Genomic DNA, 14,248 nt, shown 5'->3' with positions numbered 1-14,248 from the left:
TGTGCCTGTAAAACTGGCGTCTCAGTTCCCCACCCCCCCCCCTTTCTCAAACGTGTCAGCACGATCTCCTTTGACGACATGTACCGGTCGGTGTCCTCCAGCGGTCGACGCCGATGCTGGGCCACGGACTTTCCGATCACCCAATCGTGTCCAATGCTCAAGGTGCGTCGCTTGCTGCGCCGCTGCACCTGTTTCCGTCGATGTTAAACGTCCTACTCGAGCACAGATGATGGGTCGCCCAGTTCAGACCACGAACATATAAATTTCCAATAAACCTCATGAAAGTTTGTGATAATTAAATGTGCAAATTACTCCCATTTTTCGAGTCGTCATCAACACCAAGTCGGCTGACGGAGAGGGAAGTTCATTCGAGTCGCGCTACCGGGAAATGTGTTTCCACCGGTGTTCTCATAAATCGGTACAAATCTTGCTGGGTCATGACTTCGTGACTTGGGAATAGAAACACTCTTCGACTCGTCCGACCGGAAGCAGGAAACGCGCTATTCACCTTATCGAATACTCCGTGTGGTGTGTGACGCGGTTTTGACGTCATATGTGTGAGTAGGGTGACGATGGGGATTGCATTAGTAACTGCTGTAAGAAGAACGACGACGGGCTGGGCACGATGTCCTCGGTCCGAGAGGTTCCTCTAAGCTGTGTAGCCTGGGTTTGAATCCCGACCCAGCTAGAAACTGTCATCCCGGTGTTTCGCGGGCTGGGTGGTCCATCGTTGTGTGTGCCGTCCCTCGCATGGACGTTAAACTGGGAGACCGTCTGCCGGTATTATTTGGTGAACGTTAAAGATCCCACGGTGATCCTTGGTGAAGAGTCGGCGAGCTATCGGCGGCACCTTGGAACAAGTTACAAAATTCCTGCCCCAACCACTTAGTCGAGCATCAAGTATGGCCAGCCGGTTTGTGAAAGGCTTGGGCCAAAAACTTCCCTACTGAAAAACGTGGGAAAAGTTGTGGCCGTCAAAGAAGTACCAGTAAGAATAAGGACGACAGATCATTAGATATAATTAAACGATGACAATTGGCCCAAACAACCGCATCCGTGCTTCTGTGTGCATCAACCTCGTCGTGCTAACTCGCAGCCGACGATGTCACCCCACCAGTTCGCGTCTGTCGCGTCAACCTTGAACGAGGGTCACGTGGGAAGTTCTTGAAAAGCATGACGTCACACTGAGTCAGAGAGAGACAGAGACAGAGACAGAGACAGAGACAGAGACAGAGACAGAGACAGAGACAGAGACAGAGACAGAGACAGAGAGAGAGAGAGAGAGAGAGAGAGAGAGAGAGAGAGAGAGAGAGAGAGAGAGAGAGAGAGAGAGAGAGAGAGAGAGAGAGAGAGAGAGAGAGAGAGAGAGAGAGAGAGAGAGAGAGAGAGAGAGAGAGAGAGAGACAGAGACAGAGACAGAGACAGAGACAGAGACAGAGACAGAGACAGAGAGAGAGAGAGAGAGAGAGAGGAGTTTGAGATTCCCCGAGGAGTATGAAGTGATGTTCGTGAGTCACAGCCGATGATTGACAGCACCTGCGTGTGCCGGTGTGTACAAGGCGTTCTGAGCGAGGATCAGCAAGCAGTACCTGGCAACGCCCTCCGGGAGGGGTGTCCCGCACATTGTCCTCCACCAGAGTACATCGTGTATGACGAGCTAAGGAATCGCGGGCACGAGCAGCAGCATCAATGCTTTCAAAGAGAACAAAAAGCACACACACACACACACACACACACACACACACTCATACTCACACACACTCATACTCACACACACTCACACACACACACACACATCGTGGTCGTTATTAGCAACTCGTTTATTAGAATTTTCCCAGGAAATGGAGGGAAATTAGTCCCTGTAGATTCTTTTTACACTCAAATGCACAAATTGATATATCAGTATTAATTAGCATACTGAATTCAGGTATTCTAGCTAGGGTCCCCGGCGGCTGGGTCTACGGAGCATTCGCGGCGTGGAATGGAGAAGATTCGTGCAGCCAGTCCATTGCTGAAGACGTCACAATGCGCGAAGGGGTTGCAGGAGGACATTGTCGTTTCCAGTGCTACAAGTGCAAGGAAACCAGAGCTAAATTCACTTTGGCTTGGAAAACAAAACAAAACATATATGTACAGTGGATTTGCTACTTCTTTGCAGTATGTACAATGCGACTGAAGAAATTGGGGTGTGTGTGGGGGGGGGGGTCGCTGAGTAGGTGGTGGGGGGCACCCTTCTCTAACTTCATGTGCTTTTGCAGAACTCTCGTTGAAATCACGGCAAACGCACACAGTGCACCTGGTTGTTATACCTACATGCCGTCAGGTGCTCGGTGTAAAACACGTCACCTCGGTCATAGTGCGCCCGATGGATTGCTTTAACCTGCGCGCACCACGTGACGGTGAAGTGCCAGCACGTGGCGACCGTTGGTTCACCTTGACGGTGCAATAAAGCACTGCAACAACCGCGGCTATTGCGCGGCCCGAGCTGCATTGAAACAAACGTACAGAGAGGCGTGGGAGGCGAACGTCCCCATTGATGAAATCACAACAAAAAAATGGGGAAAATTGCAAATAATTTCATTGATGAAAAAACAAATAGTTAAAACAACAAAAAGAAACCCGATATATCAAGTCAAAGCGAACATAACTTCACGTGCAAATCTCCTCGCTCGTTTAATATTCAACCACACACATGTATACATACATATATATATATATATATATATATATATATATATATATATATATATATATATATATATTCACCATTGTTATGACAAAACAGTATTGCCCTTTGTGACGTAATGGCCCGCCAAAAATATTGCAAGAAGGGAGGTTAAGACCAAAGAGACAGTAAAAAGTCCGCAACAGGGTGCACGCGGCCCACAAAATGTCCAAACCGCAGACCCACCCGCTCAAGGTCCCAAGAGGTCCATTATTGCTGTTGTTCTCAAGAAAAAAAAAAATAAAAAGCAACAAGAGCAGTAAAGAAATAACATTATTAATAATAACCGTACATGGCCAGCATGCAGGATCGTAAAGTCTACACATTGGGTAACGTGGAGGCAGAAATGGACCGACGCGGGTGGGAAGGAAACGGAGCGATGGCCAGAGATCGACGCGCGGGAAACCCACCGTCCTCACAGGTAGAACTCTGGCGATTTGGGGGTTTCTGGAGCACACGAGCCCCCTTTGAGATACCCACCGTGCGCCGCGGCCGCCACCACGGCGGCGAGGCTTCCTCCCGCCAGTTTCTCGTACTTCTCCTTGTACGCGTCCCGTTCCCGACCCACGCGAGCGATCTCCTGTCTCAGTTGCTCCACCTGCCTGATCAGGTCCACCTTCTCGGTCTCGAGCACGTGCTTCTGCTGCACGCGCTTGTATCGGCACGACTGCGCGTAGCCCCGGTTTTTGAGCGTGCGCCGCTTTTGCTTCAAGCGGATCACCTCGTCCTTCCCGCAGCCACGCAACTGCCTGTTCAGCTCCCGCACGGACATGGACACGAGCTGGTCGTCGGAGAAGCGGTCGTCCGAATGTGACTGCGAGTGTTGGTTGTGCTCGTGGTGTTGAGATTGCTGTTGCTGCTGCTGATGCCCTTGCTGCGGATGGTGATGATGATGTTGTTGCTGCTGCTGCTGCTGCTGCTGCTGCTGCGGTTGGTGGTGGTGGTGGTGAGGATGATGGTGAGGGTGGTGGTGTGCGCTCTGCATCGGCGGTTGCGGACAAGCGGCCGACAGCTCGTCATGCGGGCCTAGCACAGGGTAGTGCTGTTGTCCAGGTGGAGGACCTCCTTGTCCCGGCCCTGGCTGGTGATGGTGGTGGTGGTGATGTCCTGGACCGCGGTAGCCGTCAAAGTTATGCAGCTGCGCCGCGTGCTGGCTGCTAATAAGTGCGTCCACCGCATCTTCAGGTGAGAGGTGCAATGCCTCGGGATTCAGTTGCTGGTACCCTCCCATCCAGTAGAGTTCCTCCAGGTGCGTCTTGGGGTCGCTCGGACTGGGGGCGCTGAAGCTGGGCGAGGAAGGGACCGAGCTGCAAGGCGTGCTCATCGGGGTCGAGGATAACGAACCCGCGACGCGGCTGCAGAGACGCCCCGCTGCCAGAGCCTCGAGTGGCTCCTTCTTCACTTCGAACTTGAGTAAGTCGAAATCGTTGACGTACTCCATGGCGAGCGGGCTGGTAGGCAGGTTGTTGTGGACGGCCAGGTCGGCTGCCGTGACTTGCGAACGCATTTGCCTTCCGTCCAGCTCCGGGAGCGCCGGGGGTTGCTGGCTCCACCGGTGTCCAGCTTGCACGCTTTTCCACCTTGTCACCGAAGGATCGTTGTACTCATTCAGAAGGGGCTTGAGGCGCCGAGGGAGTGCGTCCACAACACCCCCCGGACACCCCTCGTCACGGCACAACAACGCCGAGCACGGCCAGGCGTGCGTCCCCTCTCATCGGTCACGCAACGCACTCGCTCGTTCTCCCCGTCTCACTCGCTACGGGAACTCGGTCGGTGAAGCAAACGCAGCCCGAGCATTCAGTCACACTCGCACTCGGAAAGGCAACTCCTGCAGACTTGAGTGAGGACTTTTACTTTTATAGCGCCTCTGACGCGGACGCGACTGGCCCCAGCGGAGTATTAGGGTATCGCAGAGCCAATGGGAGAGCCCGTGCACTGCCTCCGCGGGGGCGGAGCTTCACAAACTCTGTTTCATCATGAACGCCGTGCCGGCACTTCGCTAAACGTGAAGGGCTCAGACGAAGCAACGCCAACCGAGTCGTCCACCCGGCGCTTTGTGAGGACCGGGGCTCAAGGGCAACCGGAACTCTTGGAACTGTGACGTCACCGCAAGCGAGAGTCACAATACCACGAAGCTGTGGGGTCTGGGCCACCTGGTCCAGTCACTATTACACTTCCCGAAGTGAGCACAGCCTCGTTCAATGCATGGGGTCTTTCGGTGCATCCTGATTATAAACATCGTCAGAATTCCGAACCGTCGTCGCTCGTCACACACACACACACACACACACACACACACACACACACACACACACACACACACACACACACACACACACACACACACACACACACACACACACACACACACACACACACACAAACACTGACTAGACCTATGGCACCCCTTACCCCTGCACAGGTCGCGGTCTCATGCCGCATCCTCTGTTGCAGACACGTTCCACCAGACGATCGTTGAGTGATCATTACCCCGTAGTTAGTGCGCGGATCTGTGCGTTGGAAAGTCACGGGTCAAGCGGGTTTGGTTTCATGGAGCGGAGAGGGCGACCCCAAGCGTTAAAGCACGTCGCGCGAGCGCAGGGGGGCAAGTGGAGCATGGGCGGGAAACCCCTGCGGGCAGATGGTGGTAATACACGGGCCGTGCAGTACGCCGACATACATCCGTGACTGCCTTTGGGTTTGCCTTTCTGCCTGTAACACGCACGAACATACTCACGGATTGTAACGGGCAAATATACACCCACGGACACTCACACAGGCACACGCAGAGATACAAGCACAGTCACACACACACTGAATGCAACATGCACAAACACACTCACAGATTGTAACACACAAATATACACGCAACACTCACACGCGCACACACAGAGATACAAGCATGGTCGCTCGCACTACGACTGTGACACACACAAACACAATCACGGACATGTGCACACAAATACACGTGAACACACTCACGGATTGCAGCACGCAAATATACACCCACGGACACTCACACAGGCGCACGCAGAGATACAAGCACAGTCACACACACTGAATGCAACATGCACAAACACACTCACAGATTGTAACATACAAATATACATGCACAGACACCCACACGGGCACACGTAGAAATACAAGCACTATCACACACCAACACAGTTATGGACACATGCAAAGACTGTAACACGCTTGAACACACTCACGCATTGCAACACGCAAATATACACGGCCGGACACTCACACAGGCACATGCATAGATAGAAGCATGGTCACACACTGACTGTAACATGCACACAAACACACTCACGGACACACACACACACACACACACACACACACACACTGACTGTAACATGCAGGAACACACTCACGGACACACACACTGACTGTCACACGCACGGTCACACTCATAAACACATGCAAGGATTGTAACACGCAGAGATACAAGAACAGACACACACTGACTGTAATACACAGAAACACACTCATGGGGACACACACACACACACACACACACACACACACACACACACACACACACACACACACACACACACATTGTAACATGCACGAATGTACATTGTAACATGCAGAGATACAAGCACCGACACACCCTGGCTGTAATGCACACACACGAACACACTCATAAACACATGCAAGGATTGTAACACGCAGAGATACAAGCACGGACACACCCTGACTGTAATGCACGCAAACACACTCACGAACACACACACATTCACACATTGACTGCAACACGCATGAAAGCACTTTTGGATTGTAACACGCAGAAGGAAACACACAGACACTCACACGGGCATACAACACTCACTGTAACATGCACAAACGCACAGATGGACACACTCATGGACACGGACCGATTGTAACACACAGAGACACTCACAGACACATGTACTGGCTGTAGCACACACACACACACGAACACACTCATAAACACATGCAAGGATTGTAACACGCAGAGATACAAGCACGGACACACCCTGACTGTAATGCACGCAAACACACTCACGAACACACACAGACACTCACACGGGCATACAACACTCACTGTAACATGCACGAACACACAGATGGACACACTCATGGACACGGACTGATTGTAACACACAGAGACACTCACAGACACATGCACTGGCTGTAGCACACACACACACACACACACACACACACACACACACACACACACACACACACACACACACACACACACACACACTTCATGCGAATACAATGTCCCTCGTGAAGAGTCCAGAAGGTACAAACCGTTATCCTCATTCAGTATAATATGTCTATCTGAAATCGGATCATGTCCAAGTTCGAATGCTTATTCTCTTGGGATCGAAACTGATTCTTGGTTTTTGATCCCATTTTCGTTTGCGAATAATTAAAGAATCAAATTGTGGATTGTCTGTGTCGCACGGTTCTATCAATGTGGGACAACACCGCTATGGACATACCCGTCACACTCATGGCTTTATTGACCTGTTCTTGTCCAACTACTGATGATTGCTGCTTCCCCCTCCCTGTCTCTTTCACAGTTCAACCGTATGTCTGCCTGTCTTTAAACCGCTTCATGTCTGCCTGTCCTTAAACCGCTTCATGTCTGCCTGTCTTTAAACCGCTTCATGTCTGCCTGTCATTAAACCGCTTCATGTCTGCCTGTCTTTAAACCGCTTCTTGTCTGCCTGTCTTTAAACCGCTTCATGTCTGCCTGTCTTTAAACCGCTTCATGTCTGCCTGTCTTTAAACCGCTTCATGTCTGCCTGTCTTTAAACCGCTTCATGTCTGCCTGTCTTTAAACCGCTTCATGTCTGCCTGTCATTAAACCGCTTCATGTCTGCCTGTCTTTAAACCGCTTCTTGTCTGCCTGTCTTTAAACCGCTTCATGTCTGCCTGTCTTTAAACCGCTTCATGTCTGCCTGTCTTTAAACCGCTTCATGTTTGCCTGTCTTTAAACCGCTTCATGTCTGCCTGTCTTTAAACCACTTCATGTCTGCCTGTCATTAAACCGCTTCATGTCTGCCTGTCTTTAAACCGCTTCATGTCTGCCTGTCTTTAAACCGCTTCATGTCTGCCTGTCTTTAAACCGCTTCATGTCTGCCTGCCTCGGAAACAAATTGTCTGTGTCTGCCTGTCAATTGTGCCACAACTGCAGGTTGTCTGTTCTTTTGTAATCGTCCGCTCCCTGGTGTCACGTTACCATATTAGGTGAAGCGTTCAACAAGTTCTACGAACGAGATACAGCAGTCCAAGGGAGAATGAAAAAGTATATCCAGACGTGTACATGTGAACCAATTAATTAAATAAATAATTTATACAAAAATAAACAAACAATAAATAAGCAATTAAATTAAGAATACATTAATTTATTTTCTTCCTCATGTACATAGCACACCTGTCTATCAAATAAGTCTTGGACTATGTGAGTGTGGACCTGCCTGCACTCCGTGCGGTACATGGTGTGTACAAATTCAAGGCTTCTGAGATGTCTACATATCCCATCTTATAGTCCATCATCAAACCGAGTTCGACACAGCCGTGTCTGAACCAAATTTGTACACACCTGGTGCGTCCTGCCTGCTCCGACTCCGACGTGTAACTCTCAAGTTGATGTTCGTCAACCCTCGTGATCATGACACGTGTCACCTTCGGGTGGCGATTCATGGCGTGTATGTACCGCAGTGAGATCTACCTGGATGCTTTTAGTGTATTCCTTTCTAACCACCTTTCGTGCTACCTGTCGTCAATGGTGAGTGCAGTGCCAATGTGTTGGGACAAAGCACCACATCCTGCGAGTATCAAATCCAGTTGGGAACGATCATGATCCAAAGTCACTTCGATCATGCTGGACCTGAAATCAGCTGAGCGATCCCTCGCTGTGGATATCTGTTCATATTTGTCCTGCTCTCTTTTTTTCAAATGTTTACCACTGCCACTGAAGGTGGACTGAGGTGATGTCTCCACCCCTGTCTGTCTGTCTGTCTGTCTGTCTGTGAGCAGGATATCTCAAAAAGTTGTGGAAGGATTCGGCCGAAATTTGGTGGGCAGGTTGGGTGTGTGACAAGGACCAACTGATTTGGTTTTGGTGAAGATCCAGATCCGGATCCAAGAATTTTATCTAAGTGGTTCATCTTCACCATTGAGAGTTGGAGCTAAAACCGACATCAAGCACGATATTTCAAGAAGTTATGAATGATGGTGGATGAGTTCAGGTTAGTTAACAAGAACAACCCGATTCAATTTTGGTCTATAAACTGTTCAGCCTTGCACAGGTATGCGCACTACCGGGTGCCGTTCTAGTTATTTATTAGGTTTGCTGTCTTACTCATCCTTTCTCTTGTTATTGGCAAACAATAAGTTTGACGTCGTCCGTTCACAAAGGCTTTTCACAAACGAAGGACTGAATTGCCCCTTCAAGCTGCAAGGCGATCTCTTATAATGTATTTAAATCACACAATGATGACGATGATGATGATGATTGTGATGATGGTGATGATTCTTGATGACGTCATCACATCGACATCATGTCTTATGTCGAAGCAAAGTAATGTTATAAAGACTGAACGTTCTGTTCCCCCTCGATCCGGACACGCACACACCCCCACACACACACACACACACGCACAGGTACATACACGTCAATATTGCTCCGCCAACACCGAGAAGCGTGAAACGCCATGGTAAATGGAACTAAACTTGTTAAGTAGTATTTGTGAGTACCTGGTTGTGCACAGGTGAAGCGGACTTTGCGCAAATAACGGGCGGAAAACATAACATGGACCACCAGCACGACCTAATCGCATTATGTGGACGTTAATACTCACAAACACAGGGACATGATTCAGGGAGAAGCAAACGAAGACAAACGATCAACATGTACAACACATTTTGATGGGATTATTACACCACTGGTTTGCTTCTAGATGTATTTATTACTTGCAAAATGGAAGATTTTTCAAGTATCCTGGTTAGTCGATTTTGTTTATGACTTGGCAAAAAAAAAAAAATATATATATATATATATATATATATTTGATATGTTGATCGCCTCCGATTGTTTGTTTGTTACTTACGAAATCTAAAGATTTCGTTAAGTATATTGATGTCTTCCGTCCTCTGTTTGTGTTTGTGTGTTTTTTGTAAGCACGATAACTCGAGAACGGAAGAAGCTACCAATGTTAAATTACACCGCGTGATTCAGGAGGGTGGTGGCGAGCACTGATTAGATTTTGGTCAAAATCGGTCAAAGGTCAAGGTCACAGTGAGGTCAAACATCCAAAAAAAAAGTTATAACTCGAGAACAGAAGAAGCTACCAATGTCAAATTACACCGCGTGATTCAGGAGGGTGATGGCAAGTGCTGATTAGATTTTGGTCAAAATCGGTCAAAGGTCAAGGTCACAGTGAGGTCAAACATTCAATTTTTGATGGTTTGGTACAGAATCATCGTAGAAACTTCTGGTTTGCGTCGCTCCCTTCTCTGGAGACAGCTTTTATAAGACAAGGTCAGAGGTCAAGTTGACGATTTCGTAAGTCTATGACTGCTTGTTTGTCTGTCGGTCTGTCTGCTCGCCCTCAGCCCAAACCGCTCAACCGATCGTAATGAAATTTTCAGAGATTAATGTCACCGACCCTGCGATAGTTGAGCATTGAAGTTTCCTGAAAAACGGTCGACCGAAAAAGGTCTACATAGGCCAATTTGAGCTGAGTTTTCTAAAATCCTCAAATTTCATCCAATTAACTTCAAATTTGAATATGATTTGCATATCAGGTCAATAAATCCAACCACCTATTACTTTTTGAGGTTATCCCAGGTCAAAAGGTCAACATTGGCTCTGAGGATAACCCAAAATAGATCAAAAATTTTAATTTCTTCTAAAATTGTCAATTTTCATCCGATTGACTTTAAATTTGAAGATCATTTGCACAACAGGTCGCTGAATTCAACCACCTATTAACTTTGAGGTCAACTTAGGCCAAAAAGCCAATTTGGGCCAAATTTTCAAAAATCCTCAATTTTCATCCAATAGACTTGAAATTCGAAGACCATTTGCAAATCAGGTCATGAACTCAACCACCTATTAATTTTGAGGTCAACATAGGTCAAAAGGTTAACATAGGCCAAATTTTCTAAAATCCTCAATTTTCATCCAATTGACTTGAAATTGGAAGAGCATTTGCATATCAGGTCATCACAAAGTCAACCACCTATTAATTTTTAGGTAAACATAGGCCAATTTGGGCCAAATTGGGCCAAATTTTCAAAAATCCTCAATTTTCATCCAATTGACTTGAAATTGGAAGAGCATTTGCATATCAGGTCATCACAAAGTCAACCACCCATTAATTTTTAGGTAAACATAGGCCAAAAGGCCAATTTGGGCCAAATTGGGCCAAATTTTCAAAAATCCTCAATTTTCATCCAATTGACTTGAAATTGGAAGAGCATTTGCATATCAGGTCATCACAAAGTCAACCACCTATTAAATTTTAGGTAAACATAGGCCAAAAGGCTAATTTGGGCCAAATTTTCAAAAATCCTCAATTTTCATCCAATAGACTTGAAATTCGAAGACCATTTGCAAATAAGGTCGTGAACTCAACCACCTATTAATTTTGAGGTCAACATAGACCAAAACATTAACATAAGCCAAATTTTCTAAAATCCTCAATTTTCATCCAATTGACTTGAAATTTGAAGAGCATTTGCATGTCAGGTCACCAAATTCAACCACCTATTACTTTTGAGGTAAACATAGGACAAAAGGTTAACATAGGCCAAATTTCTAAAATCCTAAATTTTAATCAAATCAACTTGAAATTTGAAGAGCATTTGCATATTAGGTCACTGAATTGAACCACCTACTAATTGTGAGGTAAACTGGCCAAAAGGTCAACATAGGCCAACAGACCAATTTGGGCCAAATTTTCTAAAATCCTCAATTTACATCTGATTGACTTGAAATTTGAAGAGGATATTTCAGGTCACTGAATTCAACCATCCAATTATTTTTGAGGTCAAATTTGCTTTATTGATTTTGCATGTATCATGCTCTGCATGATGCCTTCTTGTTTGTTTGTTTGTCTGTTTGTTTGTCTGCCTGTGTGCAGGATATCTCAAAAAGTTCTGGACGGATCCGGATTAAATTTTGTGGACCGGTTGGGTGTGTGACAAGGACGAACTGATTATATATTTTAGTGAAGGTCTGGATCTGGATCCGACTACGAGAATTTTTTCAGTGATTCTTCACCATTGAGAGATAGGGCTAAACAGATATATAGCACCACATCTCAAAACATTGTGAACGGATTCAGATGAAACTTGGTGAACAGGTTGGGTGTGTGACCACAACAAATTGTTTCAAATTTGGTGAAGATCCGAATCTGGATCCGACTAATAAAATTTTTTTAAGTGATTCTTCACCATTGAGAGATCGGGCTGAAAAACGATATATAGCATATTTCTAAAATGTATTGGGCCAGATATGTTCTCGTGGATTAGGCATTACGGGGTGGAGGTATGCACTCTACCCTATCTATGGGGTTGGCACGTATCTACGTGCCCTTCTAGTTTATACATTTATTTATTTGTATGCGTATTTATTTGTATATTTACTTGTTTGCATACGTACTTATTTGTACATGTACTTACATATGTATATATATATATATATATATATATATATATATATATATATATATATATATATATATATATATATATATATATATATATATATATATATATATATATATGTATATTTGTTTGTATATTTACTTGTTTGTATATTTGTTTGTTTATGTACTTATTTGTACATGTACTGATTTGTGTACATATTTCTTTGTATATGTATTTATTTGTATATGTACTTGTTTGTTGACGTGTTTATTTGTATATGTACTTGCTTGTGTAATATATATATATATATATATATATATATATATATATATATATATATATATATATATATATATATGTATACTTGTTTGTAAATGTACTTGTTTGTATATGTACTTATTTGTATATGTACTTGTGTATATATATATATATATATATATATATATATATATATATATATATATATATATATATATGTATATATATATATATATATATATATATATATATATATATATATATATATATATAGTTCCGGTGATGGGTACCGAGACACCAGCTTGTCACTCAGGGGGATGAATCCCCGGTTGTCCTCGGTAGAGCCGGACCTGGGGCCACCGCTCACAATTAACGTCATGGTACGGTGGGTTGTTTCAAAACCACTAACGCCACCCAGTCAACCACGAGTTTCAGTGTCCGCCGTCTAATTATTCCGTTTAACTCGAGGCCACGTGGTTACCTGAGTGGGGAGCGCGCCCTCGGCAAAGCACCAATGTTATCTGTTTAGATTTTAATTCGGGCGCCTGAGCGTTTTAACCGCTGGTGCGTGCTGACAATTTTTTTGGTGAAATCTGTGGTAATTACCTCCCAGTCTATCTCGGTTCGAACAATGCTAGACCAATGAAGGAAATGACAAACACGGACAGGTTGGAAATCGACAAATAATTTATTAATAATAAAATAAATAAATAAAAAGAACTTTTTATTTGCTGGGGTAAATAAAGAATTTCAAAGCAAAATCAATCAAAATGCCAGGAAAGAGGCAAAGAGCAGAAGCTTAATGGGGGTTGACTTACTTACAGCTCAACACAGACAAGGGTACCCAGCAGATCATTCAGTGGGAGGGAGGGGGAGAAAATCGGCTCTCTTCCCAGAAAGTCGTCCGTGAAGCAAAAACGTTCTGAAATGTGTGCGTGCGTGTCACGTCCATCGCCAGCACCCAGCTTTGCGTGCAGCCTCTCGCAGGGCAGCCTTGAATGCCAGTCCACATGCTCGCTTGCCGAAGCTCTGGGCAGGACGAACCGTCTCGCTGTTGACACTGGCCAGACACCCACACGCGCACTTCCTTATCCTCTTTTGCACGCCTCCACCCGCTTCTTGCTCAGTTCTCTCTCGTACCTCTTTCATTCACGCTTTTTTATTATCTCAGAACGTATCTCTTTCTTCTTCAGAAGGTCCCTCTTTCGCCTTTTCCTCTCCCAACTTTTTCTCCTCACAGAACGTCTTTCCTCACAGAACGCCTCTCCTCACAGAACGCCCCTCACGCATTCTCTCGCTCGTTTTTATATCTCAGGGCCGTCTCCACGGGGTGCCGTCCGCCCCAAGCTCACCCCACCCCACTGGGGCACGGTTACCATGACGACTCGTGCGCTCTCAAAAAGGCGGGCATCGGAGCTCGCGAAAGAATGCTGCTGAGGAAAAATGAGGGCGGGCTTCAAAGTTTGTGAAAGAAATGTTGCTGAGGAAAAATGAGGGCGGGCTTCATCGCTCGTGAAAGAAATGTGTGTCAACGTGTCTGTCGTAAAGAAAAAAAGCTTCCCATAAGAGAGGGGATCTATCCTTTACCCTTCTCAATGCATCACATTTAAGATCCCA

At 45.9% G+C, this 14,248-nt stretch overlaps 1 protein-coding gene across 1 annotated transcript; it reads right to left on the bottom strand.

Annotated features, from left to right (window-relative positions):
* Positions 1-1,802: 1,802 nt before the first annotated feature.
* Positions 1,803-4,583, bottom strand: LOC147016606 (transcription factor Maf-like). Its single transcript, XM_085845413.1, has one exon. It carries the CDS (start codon positions 4,230-4,232, stop codon positions 3,141-3,143), a length of 1,092 nt encoding a protein of 363 aa, XP_085701539.1. The 5' UTR covers positions 4,233-4,583; the 3' UTR covers positions 1,803-3,140.
* Between the last annotated feature and the right edge of the window lie 9,665 nt (positions 4,584-14,248).

Source organism: Eptatretus burgeri, chromosome 11 (genome assembly GCF_056783735.1).
Source record: "Eptatretus burgeri isolate ZD-2024b chromosome 11, Ebu_testis_v1, whole genome shotgun sequence".
Taxonomy (NCBI): domain Eukaryota; kingdom Metazoa; phylum Chordata; class Myxini; order Myxiniformes; family Myxinidae; genus Eptatretus; species Eptatretus burgeri.
Note: the sequence above shows the minus strand (reverse complement) of the source record. Positions and strands in the feature narration are given on the sequence as shown.